At 40.4% G+C, this 17,860-nt stretch overlaps 1 protein-coding gene across 1 annotated transcript in view; it reads right to left on the minus strand.

The window, feature by feature from the left end:
* The window catches only part of CCDC152 (coiled-coil domain containing 152), a 30,415-nt gene that overhangs the window by 7,277 nt on the left and 5,278 nt on the right, over nt 1-17,860 (minus strand). The window contains exons 4-6 of the mRNA XM_054715287.1: nt 15,342-15,410; nt 10,915-10,979; nt 7,439-7,541 (exon numbers count right to left, since the gene is read on the minus strand). Of these exons, the coding sequence (XP_054571262.1) occupies nt 7,439-7,541; nt 10,915-10,979; nt 15,342-15,410 (237 nt within the window). The remainder of the gene's footprint in view (nt 1-7,438; nt 7,542-10,914; nt 10,980-15,341; nt 15,411-17,860) is intronic.

The following is a 17,860-nucleotide window of genomic DNA, read 5'->3' on the forward strand; positions in this document are numbered from 1 at the left end:
TCTACAGTAGTTTGGAATTAAATGGTTTCCAATGGATGCAAATTGATGATTTGGAGATGCAACTTGCAGAATTTCAAGACACTATCTGGGCTCAGGTGTTTGTCGACCTGAGGTCAAGAGTTGAGGTCAAAGGTTGAGAATCTGGAAAGGTGCCGCTTGGAGAATCAAGAGGAGTGCCACTACGAACAGGAAATTTGGAGTGCCTGGAACCGACTACCAGACACTTTTAGCACCCTGAAAAATATAGCAATGGCTTTACTCACAATTTTTCCCTCTACATACTTTTGTGAGGCCTTATTCTCAGCGTTAAATAATATCAAAACCAACAAAAGAAACAGATTGACAGGTGAAGTTAGTAGCGCTTGCTTGGGCCTGAAGTATACAAAAGACCAACCTTCAATTGAAGATTTAGCCAATGAAATTCAGCAACAAAAAAATCGCTAATAGGCAGGTTAGTTAAAGAATTCCCCCTTCCCCTCACTTATCTTAGTTCACAGCACCCCACACAAGCTAAATAATATCAAGACCAACAAAAGAAACCTACTGATGGATGAACAAAGAAGACAATAAGCAGATAAGTTAAATATTTAGTTTTTGGTTTATTAAATACAATTATAATAACAATTATACATTTATGTTATTTAAACTATAAATATCGCGAAATAATGTTTTTTTCCTCGAAGTGACACACTACCCGAGTTATGCTCAGTTTTTTGGCGAAGTTTGACACACCAAGCTCAAAAGGTTGCCCATCACTGTCCTAAAGTGTACCTCTAAGCATGGCCATCACTGTGTCAAAAGCTTTCAACCACTTCCCATTGCCCCAGCGGGACAATTCAAGAGGTAAAGAATCCAGACCTACCCACAGGTTTTGGCCTCTCTCTTGCTGAACCTCTCTGTGTAATGCAAAGAAAAGGTAGGAAAGGAGCTATGATTCCCTCACATTTCCCATGTCTCTCCCTCTGTATGTCTCGGAGTTTATTTTCTCTCTGTCTAGAGGCTCTTTTCCTATCTTCACCAGTCAGCCTTGCCCATATTCAGGATTTAGGAGCAGGGCCTAGTACTAAGGCCTCATCTTATCCTGGGGTGGGGCAAAGTCCATCTATACTAATAAAAGGGTAATATGCTAATTAGACTGGACATCTTCCGTACATCCATCCGGACAAAGCCACGGTGGCGGGGGCCGAGGCAGAGGTGGTTAGGGGCAATCAGGCCAGCAGGGGAGAACAGTTAGGGGCAACCAGGCTGGCAGGCAGAGGCGGTTAAGGTTGACCAGGCAGGCAGGGGAGCAGTTAGAGGTGATCAGGCTGGCAGGGGAGGGCAGTTAGGGGCATAAGACAGGCATGCAGAATGGTTAGGGGCGATCAGGCAGGCAGGCAGGTGAGTGGTTAGGAGCCAGCAGTCCCAGATTGTGAGAGAGATGTCCAATTGCCAGTTTAGGCCTGATCCCACAGGGATCCTAGATTGGAGAGGGTACAGGCCGGACTGAAGGACCCCCTCACCCCGGTGCACAAAATTCGTGCACCAGGCCTTTAGTAAGAGTATATTTAGCTATCCAAACTCCACCTGGTCTCAGCCTGTTCTTAGTATGTGCCTGGAGGCAGCACTATTGAAGACACAATGCATAGAAGCTGTGATTACAACCTGAAATGGATCCATCTTCAGACACTATATTAGAGGAGAGGTGTGTGGTTTTCTTTATCACAACTAGGGGCCCAGTGTATGAATTTGTGCACCTGGAAAGGAACTGTGGGCCATGAAGCTGTGGTGGGCACAGGGGTGGGTCTCAGCCCATCCTCCGTGCCCCCGCCCGGCCCCTCCCGCTGCAGCCATAGGTCACCTCTCTGCCAGCAGCCCCGCTCCTGCCGCCACAGCTCCCACATGCTGATGGCACCAGCCCTGCTTGCACCCGCTGATGGCTGGTGCAGAGCTATTGTGGCCGGTGCCGTCAGCGGATGCTGCGGTGACTGCTGCCCCGAGCACCCCTCAGGAGCAGGGGGAGGTGGAGAATCCTCAGGGGTGATTGGGGCCAGCAGCTGCCACTTGCACCGCTGATGGCACTGAGGGCGGCAGGTGTGAGCGGCAGCTCCAGTGCTGGCAGTAGGTGCGAGTGGGGCCGGTACCAGCAGTAGGCGTGAGCACCAGGCGGGACCATGGCATGTGGGACCAAAGAATTTTTGGTAACCACCAGAAGCTCACCCCAATGACAGTGACTGGCACCCCCGTTCACCTGTTCCACCATCCCGCTGCGGCCATCGCCAGCCATGTTCTGTGCTCTGCTGCCTTCTGCGATGCCCACCATGTTCTGCATGCACCCCCTGGTGGTCAGCGCATGTCACAGCGACCAGTTGTTCCACCGTTCAGTCTATTTGCATATTAGCCTTTCATTATATAGGATTACCCGAAAGCTTTTGTTACCAAGATTCTGTTGGCCTTATGAAATGAACTAGAAAATGTTTCCTCTCATTTGTTTGTTCACCCTCTGCAAGAGTTTGTGTAAGGTTGGCATTACTTTTCCTGGATGTTTGGTAGAATTTCACCAGGAAAGCCACCTGAGCCTGGAGTTCTTTTTGTGGGAAAAGTACTTATTATAGATTTAATTTCTTTAATGGAGATAGAACCATTCAGATGTTCTATTTCCTCTGGTGTGCTTTTGATTCTTCAAAAATGTCTAATTCATAAAAAATTTCAAATTTATTAACATATAGATGTTCGCTTATACAGTTAATTATGAAGCTCATTCACTTTTTAAAGTTTAAAATTATTTTCTCTTTCTCATTTCTGATATTGGTTAATTGTACTTGCTCCATTTTTTTTTTCTTGATCAGTCTAGATGGGAGTTAATCAATTTCATTATTTTTCAAAAATTTTTGGATCTGATTCTTTATTATGCATATGTTTGTAATTTCAGTAGTATCTGACTTCCTTCTTTCTAATTTCTTCAGGCTTAGTTTGCTATTCCCCCCCCTAACTTCTTGATATAGGTATTTAGATAATTGATTTAAACATTTTCCAATATTTGTATTTAAGCCTGTAAATATACCCATAAACACAACTTTATCTGTGCCCACAGTTTTTAAAAAAATATTTTAAAATTGATTTTTTTAGGGAGAAAGGAAGGGAGAGGGAAAGAGAAATACAAACATCAATGATGAGAGAGAATCATTGATCAGCTGCCTCCTGCATGCCCCCTACTGGGAATTGAGCTGCAACCTGGGCATGTGCCCTGACCAAGCATCCAACTGTGACCTCCTGGTTCATGGGTTGATGCTCAACTACTGAGCCACATGGGCTGGGCCACAGTTTTGAAATGTAGTCTATATAATTCAGTTAAAAACCCTTTAGAATTTCTACTTTGATCCACAGGTTATTCAGAAATAATTTACAAACATATAAGGATTTTTCTAATTATCTGCTTCTCGGAGGGCCAGAAGAAATTGCATGTTTAAAGTGGCTATTTAATGTTATAGTCCCACCAATAAGGACTCAGAGTTCCAGTAGCTGCACATTCTCATCTATATCTATCTATATCTATACCTATATCTATATCTATATCTATCTATATACACATGTGTATATATATATATATATACATGTGTGTATATATATATATATACATGTGTGTATATATATATATACACACACACACACACATACACACACATATATATATGTGTATATATATATTAGTAGCCCTGCACACAAATCCATGTGCAAGTAGCTCACTGCCGCTTGCCTCAGCTAGCCACCTGCCCACCGCCGCTGGTAGCTCTCCGCTGCTTATAGCTAGCTGCCTTGCTCCTGTTGCTCTCCACCCACTACCCTGCCCTCCTGTAAATCTCTACCACTTGTAGATTGGTTGTGACGTTATGGTGTAACAGATAATTAGCATATTCCTCTCTTATTATATAGGATTAACATTTTAGTATTTCTAAAGGTTCAAAGTGGTATCTCATTATAGTTTTAATTTGCATTTTGCTGCTTACTAATTATGTTGAACATGTTTTCAATGCTTATTTTCCATTTGTATATCTTAGGGGAAGTGCTGTTCAAATATTTTGCCCATTTTCTTGTCGGGTTGTTTGACTTACTATTGAGTTGTTAGAGCTCTTTTTATTTTGGATATAAGTCCTTTAGCAGGTATGCATTTGCAAGTATTATCTCCCAGTCTGTGGCCTGTCTTTTCATCTTGCTAACAATGTTGAAAGACAGAAATTAATAATTTTGATGAAATTCAATTTAGATTTTTTTCTTTATTATTTGTGCTTTTTGTCTCTTTCCAAGAAGTTGTACCTAACTTAATGTTGCAAAGATTATCTTCTATGCACTCTTTCTGCAGTTTTATAGATGCAGGTTTACATTTAGACCAGTCATCTATTTCAAGTTGATTTTTGCATAATGTACATAAATAAGGTATCATTAAGAATGAACAACATAGAGAGATCCAAGATGGCGGCGTAGATAAACATCTGGGCTGCTGCCGTCCACAACAATTTCCAAAACTACAACTAAAATACAGAACGTCTATCACCCAGAACCACGGGAAAGCTGGCTGAGCGGAACCTCTACAACTAGACCGAAAGAGACGGGAGCAATCAGGGCACAAACGCTGAAAAACTGAGGTACAGGGGAGCACGTGCAAAATGGGCTGGCGGCAGAGCCCAGCTGGAGGCGGGCATTGCTTTCTTCAATCCGAAGAGAGACAAGCCCCCAATCTCTCTGAAATCCAGTTTCTGGGGAGAGACTGGGCTGTCTGCCATCGGGTTGGAGAGTGAGGGTAGCTTGCTAGAAGAGCTGCGTGGAGGTAGAATTGTTGGTGGCGCCGGGTGCGAGACGCAAGGATGCAGTTGGAGGCAGCTCACTGCCAGCCATCGCTGTTTGCCACGCCCTAGCCTAGTGAAGCCCTGAGACTCCGTCCCGCACAATCTACAAACACACCCAAGCTCCTAGCAGCGGCTTTTGCATATGAATGGCCTTCTCTAGTGCAGTTTAAACTAGTAAACTTGCAACCCAGTACAGACAGCTCCAAAGCCTCCAAGCTCTAAGCAGCGAGGAGAGGACGGCAGTTCTCGCTGTAGCTCCTGCAGGGTGGCCTCAGACAGCAGCTGAACTGCACCCCATTGGAGATACAGAAGCCAGTATACCTAGTGGTCAGTGTGAGACACCAGATTTCAACTCCTCACATCCATAAGTGACACATTCAGGAGGCAGACTCAGTGAGCACCAAAGCCCCACTGAAACAAGCCCTGTACCACAAGTGTGTCTCCAGCGCAGCAGTGCTTCCATTATAGACACAGCGGGTCCTCACAGCCAATTGGCCTGGAGGTCAATTCCTCCCAGTGTACCAACAGCATTCAAGGCTTAACTACAACAAGACTTTGCACTCAGCCCACAAAGGGGTGTACCAAGAGCGATCACCTAGGGTGATTGGGGAAGCTGAGCTACCGGCCCCTATAGGTCACTGACCACACAAAGCCACTCCATCAACACAGGGAGGCAGCCAAAATGCGGAGACACCGAAGCATGTCATGAATAGGAGAGATGGAGGAAAGTAAACTACTAGACGACACAGTGTTCAGAACCACATTTATAAGGTTACTCAAGAATCTTCTAAAAACTGCTGAGAAACTTGAAGAGACCTTCAAGGACCTTAATGAGAATACCAAAAAAATGGAAAAGGACCAGTCAGAAATTAAGCATACACTGTCTGAAATAAAGAATATACAGAAACCCAACTGTAGATCACCGTACCCCAAGAGTCAAACCAAAGATCTGGAATATGAGGAAGCAAAAAACACCCAACCAGAGATGCGGAAAGAAAGAAGAATCCAAAAGTGTGAGGATAGCATAAGGAGCCTCTGGGATGGCTTTAAGCGTACCAATATCTGAATTTTTGGGGTGCCAGCAGAAGAGAGAGAGCAAGATACTGAAAACCTATTTGAAGAAATAATGACTGAAAAATTCCCCCACCTGGTGAAAGAAATAGACTTACAAGTTCAGGAAGCGCACAGAACCCCAAACAAGAGGAATCCAAAGAGGACCACACCAAGACACATCATAATTAAAATGCCAAGGGCAATAGACAAAGAGAGAATCTTGAAAGCAGCAAGAGAAAAGCAGTGAGTTACCTACAAGGGAGTACCCATACGACTGTCAGCTGATTTCTCAACAGAAACTATGCAGGCCAGACGGGAGTGGCAAGAAATATTCAAAGTGATGAACAGCAAGAACCTACAACCAAGATTATTCTACCCAGCAAAGCTATCATTCAGAATTGAAGGTCAGACGAAGAGCTTCACAGACAAGAAAAAGCTAAAGGAGTTCATCACCACCAAACCAGGATTACATGAAATGCTGAAGGGTATTCTTTAAGAAGAGGAAGAATGAAAAAAAAAATAAAATATATTAAAAAAAAAAGGAGGAAAAAGAAAAAAAAGGTAAAGGTAAAAATTATGAACAACAAAAAGACATCAAATACATACCTACCAACAAGTGAATCTAAAAATCAAGTGAATACAAAATCTGAAGAACAGAATGGACTGGTGAATATAATAGAATCAGGGACATAGAAAGGGAGGGGACGGACAATTCTCAGGGGGAAGGGGTTTGAAGGGTGCAGGAAGTGATTGGACAAAAATCTTACACCTATGGATGAAGACAGTGGTGGGGGGTAAGGGTATGGGGTGGGGTGGGGAATCAGGTGGAGGGGAGCTATGGGGGGGAAAAAAAAAGAGGAACACCTGTAATAATCTGAACAATAAAGATTTATTATAAAAAAGAAAAAGAAAAGAATGAACAACATAAACTGATGAACAAAAACAGATCCAGAGACAGAGAAGCATCGATCAGACTGTCAAACCTCAGAGGGAAGGTAGAGGAGGGTGGAGGTAAGGGAGGAGGAGATCAACCAAATCAACCAAAGGACTTGTATGCATGCTTATAAACCTAACCAATGGACACAGACACCAGGAGGTTGAGGGCATGAGTGTGTGTGTGTGGGGGGAGCAATGGGAGGATAAGGACACATATGTAATACCTTAATCAATAAAGAAAAATAAAATAAAATTAAATAAATTTAAAAAAGGGAAGACTTTTAACACCCTTATGAAACTCCTTAACTCTCAACATAGGCTCATAAGATCTGCTTTACTGAAGGAAGAAAATTTCACTAGTGAAATGATATTCAATGTGCTGAGTATGTAAATATCAAAGTTATGAATTTACATTTTATATTAATTTTATACATTGTTTCATAGAAAATAATATTAAGTGCAAACACTGTGAATCAAATTTAGACATGTAATTTATATCACATAATTTAGGTACAAAACCTAAATTAAAATACATCAAGGCAGTGTTCATTCAAGAAAAATTAATATATGCATTTGAATTGTTTTATGATATCTTAGAATTCAGTAAATTAAAAATAAAAACTTACCTTTTTTCTGCATATCCTGACAAAGTTTCCTTAATTCTGTCTTATGTCCTTCCTCTTTGATTTTCATTTCACTTATAAGTTTGGCAATGCTATTCTTATATTCCTAAAGATTAAAATATATTCATTCTTCAATTTAAATATGTGCATGCTACTTTTGATTAATTAGAAAGGTGAAATTGTCAAATTTATATTAATTTTTGATATGTAATCATATCTAGAAGGGAAAGATATTGTTCAGTTTCAATCAGCTTTCAGGAGGACCAATTTCTGGTCCGAGGAGACAGAGACCATCTAAAGACAATGTCTTTTCACTTTTGCTTTCTGAAATCACTAGTGTTGCGCATTTCATAGATGCTTGAAACATTTTCTTTCATTTTATGAATAAATGCCATGACAGCACTAAAATAGGTCCAATAAAAGCCAAAGTTATACCTCAGAGCCAATGGTAGGTACTATTTAATAGACAGCCAGCTTACCCTAAAGTAGGATGAATCCTTATGAATGTGGGATGAACTTCTGTATCTAAAAATTATACTAACATCAATAATTCCCAGAAGGAGAGTAAGCATTACCCATTGTAAAGGGGAGGCTAGAATAGGATGGATTTGGGATTTGAGACGTGCTCAGCAGGTGCCTGAGATTTGCTTCCTAGGTTGTGGGAGCATATTATGCTAATATGGAGAGGGGCATTAAGTAGGCCACAAAAGAGAAAGTCCCCAAAATTCACAATTTTCCCAGTGGTATGTCCCCACATAAAGAAATCACTCACAGGCCCAAGATGTAGGCAGAGGAAAGGACAGTGGGAAGAATAGTGAAGAAGGTAGTAATAAAGAGACAGCAATGAAGGCAAGTGGTCAAGAAAAGCCTCTGAACACTGAGACAGGCGCTTCGCTTTGAATCACTGTTGTATGCCCGCCTCCTAGTGTCTCTCTCCTGATATATATTTGTTGAATGAGTGAGAGTGCCAATAAAAATTAAGTCAGAATGAATCTCAGAGGGGAGGTGGGAGTGGGGGTGGGAGTGGGAAAAGGTTAACCAAAGAACATATATGCATAACTCATAAATACAAACAATAGTGTGGTGAAGGCCTGGGAGGAGCAGGTACAGGGTGGAGGGAATCAATGGGAAAAAAGGGGGGACGTCTGCAATACTTTCAACAATAAAGATAAATTTAAAAAATTAAGTGAGAAATTCTTAGCTTAGACCCAGTAAATGGGCTTTTGAGGATCCATTAATTTCCTAAAATTGTACGTAAAATTACACATAACACTAGAGGCCCGATGCACGAAATTAATGCAAGAGTAGGCCTTCTTTTCCCAGGCTTCCAGCACTGGCTGCCCTCTTGCACTCAGGACCCGGGCTTCCCTTGCAGCCCAGGCTTTGTCCGGAAGGTCGTCAGAAGGATGTCTGTTCTAATTAGCATATTATGCTTTTTATTATTATAGATATATGTGCATATGTACTGATGAACTTTCTCCTCAGAAAGGGTTCACAGCACAGCTTTTAATAGATATTCAGTGATATTGAAGAGGTAAAATAATCCAGTTCTCCTGGCTTAGATGGCTATGATTAAACATAGAGGTACATCTGTCCAGGTTACACAAGTTCAAGGGGATCTAGTCCAGATTCATACTGTGATACTTACCCTGCCAGGCAATTTGCAGGAATGGCCAAACCTATCCAAACACTGACTTTGATTAAAGCTTTGCAGGTGAATTTGGGTGAATCTCATGAATTGCCATTCTTCAAATGCACGTATCTAGGTTCCAAGGTGGGCAACTACTGAGTGGTTTTCATAAACTACTCCTGACTCAACTGGGTGCACTAAGCAGTTACTGCTCTGAGAAACAAGAGACAAACCTATCTATCTTTCCATTCCCCATTGACTTCGCCATCTGAAGATGCCATCACTAAAGTGGAATACTTCCATTAATTGGTAAGACCCAGGGTTTTCACTCCCACCCCCAGGCATGGAGACTATGTCTGGGCTGGGCTATCACACTGGATTCTTCTCCCCCACTTCAGCCTGGGCCAGTCCTTCCTCTTTCTAAGGGACCAAGTCCCAACAAGTTATTCTTGGTTGCCTTCTGGGAACCTTAAATGACAAGGAATAGCCTCTGGTTGTATTTTTGTTTTTATAAAACTTAAGGATTCTCTGTCTACAAGTTACGAAACCTCTCCCAGTCCCATAACATGCCTATTAAGTACCTCCAGAGTTTGTTTCTGGGTAGTGGTTTTTCATGTTTGGATGTGCCTGGAGGTTTTGTACTAGAGAATTCTCATTGGATTGAGGTCATCTTCAGTTTGCTTTGACAGTAGCTAATTTAGAAGTGCAGAATCTTGGGCTGTGGTGTTTTCTCATCAATTTCCACCCTCTGAAAATCCCTATGGTACTCTAGAAAAAGCAGTATGCTATGGCTTGACACCTGAGACGAGAAAAGAGGCAAACATTTCTCCCCCTTCTCTCTACCCCAATTACACTCTGACTTCACTATCTATTGTTGAGCTCTAAAGGCCAGCTATGGAAAGGATGGGAAAGAATAAGGAAAAAAGATAAAGGAAAGTGGAAAGTAAACAATGGGACATATTCCAGAGATGTTTAAATTGTCTCAGAATTGGTGCTAAGAGACGGCATTTTCCAAGAGCGCGCCAGATGCCAGTTATTTCCTCTGAGTGATACCTAGGAGCCCTGCAGGGCTTTAGAATTAGACTGTGTTTCTTCAGAGGCTCCTCGAGTGAGGAACCAGATTGAATTTAGAGATGGTCCTTCCAACTGAAGTTCTAAGTTTGATACATATCCAACTAGAATTTTGGAAATCTTAGGCCAGAGTTTGACATATTGGCTCTCGGGAGATGAGACTAATTAGTGTAATAAACCTCCCAAAGGGCAGAGGGGTGGGAACTGACATTTACCAAGCACCTTATGTTCTAGTCACTGTGTTGTGTATGTGTTCTATAGTTGCTAACACTGTGCTGTTCTTATGGGAAAAAAGAAAAGGGAACAGAGGGTATGGTGGCCCTGGGAGAGAATTAATTGGCCGTTAAGTACTCCCTTCATTTACATGGTGCAATAAAATTGTAACATATTACTCAAGTCATAAAGATTAAACACTCATTTACTTTGCTGTAAAAAAGTTCAAAAGTGCTAATAGAGAATATATACTCTAGAGTAAAAACCCTATTAACATAATTTAAAAATATGTAACAGAATAGTTTCATTTTTTTGGTAGAAAGAAAAAGCACAAGTGACATATTAGTACATTACAGTCTGAAAGAAGACTAGAGTCCTCAAAATTTCTATTTCTTTAAAAATTTTAAGTTATTACAAATTCTGGCACACACACTCACACACACATATATTTACTCTATATTTTGGCTATCTTTATTAATGAAAACAACCACTTTTTTTTTTTTTCTAATTTAAGAAGACAAATGCTCTACAGGGACTTGATTGATACAAAGATACATACACTCACCTGTTCATGAGATTTTAACTTTTCTATCATAAGATCAGCATTTCTTTTCAGTTGTTCATTTTTACCTGTGTAAAGACCAGCAAAGAGCATCCTAATATACAGCACCTTTCAATTATACAGGAACATATGTAACCTTTCAAGTTTCCATTCATGTATGTACTCAACCCTTGAAAACAGCATCTATTACACATCTACTGCATGTGCACAGAGTGCGTGAGACTGGAATGGTGAAACAAAAACATTATCATTCTTCAAATCGTGCAGCCTGTGGTGAGAGAGATGTGTAAGTAGTTGTGATGTGCCATGGCCGCCCCGCAGCGGCAGTGTGTCTGCAGTACGTGGGACCTGTGGGAGGAAAGCCCAGGTCAGCTTGAGGTCAGGAGAGAGTATACTGGGGAGGAGGCATCTGAGCTGAGACTTAAATGCTAAGGCTCACCCCAGGTGGGAGGGGGCCTTTCAGAAGACTGTGGGCTGGGGTGAGCATAGCACGTGTGGGAAACTGACAAAATGCAGCACCGTTTGAGTAAACTATGAGGAAGGTGTGTTAAGTAGGTGAGGGCCATAGCCTAGTAGGAGGTATGACTTTAAATTTTATTTTATGGAGTCATCAATGAATTTTACAGAGAAATTTGAATAGTGAAGTGAAGTGATTATAGTTAAAAAGATTATTTGGCAGTGCAGAGGATGATGGGAGGGTTTTGACCCTAGAGCAGTGGTCGGCAAATTGCGGCTCGCGAGCTACATGCGGCTCTTTGGCCCCTTGAGTGTGGCTCTTCCACAAAATACCACGGCCTGGGCAAGTCTATTTTGAAGAAGTGGCGTTAGAAGAAGTTTAAGTTTAAAAAATTTGGCTCTCAAAAGAAATTTCAATCGTTGTACTGCTGATATTTGGCTCTGTTGACTAATGAGTTTGCCGACCACTCCCCTAGAGGAATGGATGTCAGAAAAGGCAGATCAAGTAAGAAATAGCAGGACCCTAAGTTAGGTGAGTGGCAGTAGGAGACAAAGGAAAAAATGAAGATAAGGATTTAGATGACAGAGTCACCAGGAGCTTTAGTGGCTGATTGCAAAAGAAAAAGGGAGGGGGGCGGGGAGAGAAGGGGGAATCTCCACCTTTTCGGTTTCTGGTTTGGGTAAGTGAAAAATATGCAACAGTTTGGGAAACATTAAAAGGGAAAGATTTCTAGGAGTGAGATAATGAACCTAAAGCTTTACGATGCTGCATTTGAGAACAGTTCTGAGAAACATTTGGGCGTGGCCAAAGGAAGATTATCCTGTAAGGAGACTAGGAAGTGTCCAGAGACCAGGAGAGAGTGGTACTAAGAAAAGTGGTTAAAGGGAAGCTAGGGATCTCTCCCCTCCCCCTCACCTCACTGAAGTTATCAATGCTTAGAGCCTGTGTATTCCTTCCCTACTTTTCCCCAGCTTATACAATTACTAGAGGCCTGGTGCACGAAATTCGTGCATGGGTAGGGTCCCTAGGCCTGGCTGTGATCAGGGCCTTCCTTCATTCTGCACCGCCCCCTGGTGGTCAGCGGACATCATAGCGAACAATCAAACTCCCTGTCTCCTGGTTGAACTCCCAAGGGACACTTTGCATAATAGCCATATATATATATATACACACATCACACATGTCTACCGGTTTCATTTGTTTTTACCAATATAAAATTGTACTATACATATTACTTTGCAAAGAACTTATTTCTTAAAAATAGACATTCCTTCAAGTCTGTAATTTTTCTATGCATGCATTTTTATAATTTTACATAAGTAGGATCATAGTATCCATGTTGGGATACTCTTAGCACAGTCTTTCCTCTCTCTTGTTTTCTTTCTGCCTTCTTCCTCTCCCTCTTTTTTTCTCTCTCCACCTCCATACCCCTGGTATAACTGTATATCCTTCTGTGTTTTTCTCTGTGTTTTTGATCTCTGGATCATACATATGCATATATACATACACATTCTCATAGTTTTAGTCATATCTTTTACCCATTATACTTTTTTCATTTATCTTTCCTGGTCAATTTGTAGAGCTCTTTGTATATTGTAGATATTAAATTACATTAGTATTTTAAATCATGTTTTCAAATAAGTTATTTATTTTTTTGACTTCTGTGTGGCAAAATGACATGCCAAGTCCTTTCTTGTTGCTATTGTTGGTGCTCTTGTTGCATAAGAAAGTCTATTAGTCCTGCCTGGCTGGCGTGGCTCAGTGGTTGAGCATTTACCTATGAACCAGGAGGTCACGGTTCAATTTCTGGTTAGGGCACATGCCTGGGTTGTAGGCTCGATCCCCAGTGTGGGGTGTGCAGGGGGCAGCCAGTCAATGATTCTCTTCCATCACTGATGTTTCCATCTCTCCCTCTCTTTCTGAAATCAATAAAAAAATATATTTTAAAAAGTCTATTCGTTCTGTTTTTAAAAGTCTTTTAGTTCTGTTTTTCCCTTATATAGCATCTGAGGTTCCCAGAGTGGTTTTGCCATATTATGAAGAGTAGCACATGGCGTTAGATTGTACTTGTAGCCTAGATTTTCCTTTAAGTTTGTATTCTCTTTTACACTAAAGTCTTTTGTTCATCTGGAATTTATTTTTGATGTGGTGCGACAGTCCAACTTTCTTTTCCTCCAGACGGAAAGCTAGTTGTGTTAGTACCATATCTTAAAATGCCATTCTTTTTTCCAATACATTGAAATATTACAGTAACAAATATTGGGGCCTTTTCTAGAATCTGGTTCTCTATTCTTTCCATGGATATATTTTTCAATTTCTATGTCAAATACCATATCAATTTCATTCTAACAAATTCAGAGCATATTATTATCTGGTAATGGAAATTATCTTTCCTCTTATTCCTCTTAGTTTTCTTGTTTATTGTTGTTTGTTTGTGTTTTTTTTAAATGAATTTTAACATTATTGTATACAATCTTCTCTCCCACCCAAATTTAGTATTTTAATTAAAATTGCATTAAATGTATTTATTAACTTTGGGAAAATGGACATTTTAATAACGTTAAGTCTTCTCTCTGCCAGGAAAATTGGTCAACCTATCTAAATGTTGTAGCCCTTGCATATTATCTGGCTTTGGCATATCTATATGTAGGCTGAATAGCACCACATACTTAGCTGTGAACTAAAGCCATCTGCTGAAAAAACAGGATCTCCTTACTGTTTTATATTACCGTATTTTCCGGCGTATAAGACTACTTTTTAACCCAGGAAAATCTTCTCAAAAGTCAGGGGTCTTATACGCTGGAAAATACGGTATATTATTATTATATTATACTTCGGCTGGCTCTATGTTGGCTTTCATCTGTAGTGCAGTCGACATGTGATTATTGTTAGCAATGCTTTTTCCCATCATCCTACCAGACTCTACACTAGGTTTTCAAATACATATGGCTACTCGCTTAAGGTGTAAGGTTGTTGCTGCTCTGGCTAGAGTAGTTATAAATTCAAATAGCATTTTGTGTCACTGTAGGATCCACCTGATTCTGATATTTGACAAGTAATCTTTCTCTGACCTAGCCCAAATCCACTTAATCTCTTGGATTCTAATAATTTTGCAATATACTTTTCTAAAATTGGTTATTCTCCTTTGGTATCAAACCAGGAGAAAAAGCCTTAAGTGTACTGTATATTCCAGCATATAAGACGACTTTTTAACCCAGGAAAATCTTCTATACGCCCAGTCATCTTATATGCCAGAAAATACGGTACATTGTTTTTGGATTTATTATATATTCATAGTGAGTTGGTTTTCTTTGGTATCTTGGATGAGGAATTGAGCAGGAAATGATCACTGCAGGGTTTTAAAAATTTTTTTAATATATTTTTTATTGATTTCAGAGAAGAAGGGAGAGGCAAAGAGAGATAGAAACATCAATGATGAGAGCGAATCATTGGTCGGCTGCCTCCTACATGCACCCTTCTAGGTATCGAGCCCACAACCTGGGCATGTGCCCTTGACCGGAATCAAACCCGGGACCCTTCATTCTGCAGGCTGATGCTCTATCCACTGAGCCAAAACAGCTAGGGTGATCACTGCAGTTTTTGAGTAGAATGTTTACTGCGCAACTACTAGTGAACATCTACCCTTCAAAACTGAACATGGGACTGAAAGCAAGAGTACTACTGGGAGCGAATATACTTTGAAACATTTGAAAGTAATAAAGAGAATGATTATGATAGTTTATAAAACCCTGATGTTCCTGTCAGAATAGGACTGAACTGGTCTGTTCAGCATGGCATTCATTTCATAATAATTGGGGATGTATTACTCAGTAGTAAGGTGCCCTTCCTTTCGCTGATAAATTTAAGAAGACCAAATGAAAAGAAACTTATTGTCAACAATTTAAAAATTCTCATCTTTAAAGGTGCTTAAATACACCATATTGTTTTAGATTTATTTTTTTGTCTAACTTACCTTTCAAATTATGTTGATATTCGATGGTCTGTTGTAGCCCTTTTACCATATTATGAAGAGTAGCACATTCTAAAACATAAGAGATAAATTTATTTGAAGACTATTTGCTTTCATTTTGGAATCATTCTCTCAAAGTTGAAAGACATAAAATAAAATACTGTTTGTGACTATGACCAGATCTTAATAAAGCTATCAGGCATCTCAAAGTAAATTATATAACAACCACTTTTTAATCACCCTTAAAGTCAAATGCAATTCAGGATTTAGTAAAGCATTCTCTAAGGCACAATAAATCTAGTCGGACAGGGAGCCACTCATGTACCTCAGCAGGACCTGCCCTAGAAGTGAGGCACACGTGGACTGCCTGGGGGACTTTGAGGAGCGCATCCATGCACGTTTCCCATGAAAGAACATCCCAGGGACAGAGAGCCGAGCTACATAAAGTTCTGTTCAAAGATAGACACCCAGAGCTGGTAAGGTGGCATTTGGGATGAGACACTGTTTTACTTCCTCCCTGTCCTCGGACCTGTCCTCTTAGTTTTTTATGCCTGAGTTCCAGGGCAAGGCAGTAGCAACTTAAGGAGTGAAAACCCAACACGTTGAGTCACAGGGCATCAGCACTTTGGTGCCAATGACTTCTCCACAGTGGGAGACAAAGCCTTGCAGGCATTAGTGCCCTGACGTATGCATGAAGCTTTCAGTGTACTCTTGGGTACCACCAGCAACAGCTAAGCCTTTGATGGGTATCACTCCCACCATCTACTCAGACGAAGTTCCCACCATCCTCCATTTTTTCTCTCTCTTGCTATTTCCCAGTAAGGACGATGGTCAAATTACATGTGACAATATCTGCTTCACGTATGTTACCATGTTAGCTGCTACAATTAAAAAATTAAGGGGGCATAGGCTCTGCTATCACTTGTCTTTGTGTCTTTTAGAAGCATGAGCCCAGTAATTCATGCAATATGAGACCTCAGTACTCAGCAAATTGAAAACAGAGCCCTGAAACTGGAAGTATACTCCATGTTTTTAAAATATGCATTTCACAATTTGAACACAAGGTGGCTCTCCCAACACATTTTTTTAAACAAAGGAAACTGGCTCAATAAATTGTTCCTTAGAACCCCCTTCATTATTTTAGAATAATAGATTTTAATTCTCGTTGCAAACATTTACCCAATTATCATTTCTAATAGACTTTATAATATAGTTTGAACAATACTATTGTCCTATTCAACTCTTAAAAACTAGAGTTCAGAATACTAAACTACTTCTTATCTTATATAATTTAATCAATTGTTGAGCTCAAATTTAGGCTCTACCATTCACTAGTAATTTGCATATTAGCACCTATTTCATTAAGCAGTTGGAAATGTTAAATACAATTATCAATGACAATAATTTTTATAGCACTTGGTCTTCAATACTAATATTATTTACCATCTTGAAATGGCAAAGAAATTCTTTATCTGGTGTCAAATGTGGAAAATAAAATATCAAGATCTCATTCTTTATTGTTGAACAAATTCAATTGTATATAGAGTTTGTTCTTCTCTAAGTGAATTAGCACACTTGACTTTATGAGTTGTCAATCTTACTAGTTCATTTACTTCTGCTGCATATTATCTAGCCAAAGGCCATTATTTAAAATGAGAACTGGATGTTTAAAAAGTGTTTAATTATATTTTCTTTTTTTGTTGTTAAATATATTTTATTGATTTTTTACAGAGAGGAATAGAGTCAGAAACATGGATGAGAGAGAAACATGGATCAGCCGCCTCTTGCACACTCCCCACTGGGTATGCGCCCGCAACCAAGGTACATGCCCTTGATGGGAATCGAACCCGGGACCCCTGAGTCCGAAGGCCGATGCTCTATCCACTGAGCCAAACCGGTCAGGGCTAATTATATTTTCAAACATAAAATACACATGAAACACAAATGTAGTGAAAAGTGACTATCTCTGCAATCCTGCCCCCAAACTAACCAGCTTCCCTCCCTGAAAGCAAGCCCCACAGAGAAGCGCCACCTGCTCAGTGCCCAGCCCTAGCACAGGGAATCCAGGCTCCTGGGACACACAGGTGAGGGTGGGTGCAGTTGAGAGGGCGGCCCTGGGAGCTGAGCAACACGTGGCGTGGGTGTGGGTGTCTCAGAACAGAGGAGAGAGCGTCAGACTGGGACTGTCCGTTTTAACACTAAACTTTTTATTTTTATTTTTTAAATTTATTTTGGAGTTATTGTGAGGCAGGAACTCAACTGTATTTTTCCCCCATGATTTTGGAAGCCTGGATTGATTCTTGGATTTGCCATTTCTTAGCTGAGTGGACTCAGATAAATTATTTAACTTCTTTTATCTTATTTTTCTTCATTACTGACGTGGAATAATAAAATCAGTCCTATCTGTCCTTTAAGGCTATATTAACCCTTTGCACTCGCTTGCTTTTTTCTCGATTCCTTTATTCTAATGCTAACCGTGTCGAGTCACACTCAACATCCGAGTGCAAAAGGTTAAGGATAAA

This window comes from Eptesicus fuscus, chromosome 4 (assembly GCF_027574615.1).
Source record: "Eptesicus fuscus isolate TK198812 chromosome 4, DD_ASM_mEF_20220401, whole genome shotgun sequence".
Classification (NCBI taxonomy): Eukaryota; Metazoa; Chordata; class Mammalia; order Chiroptera; family Vespertilionidae; genus Eptesicus; species Eptesicus fuscus.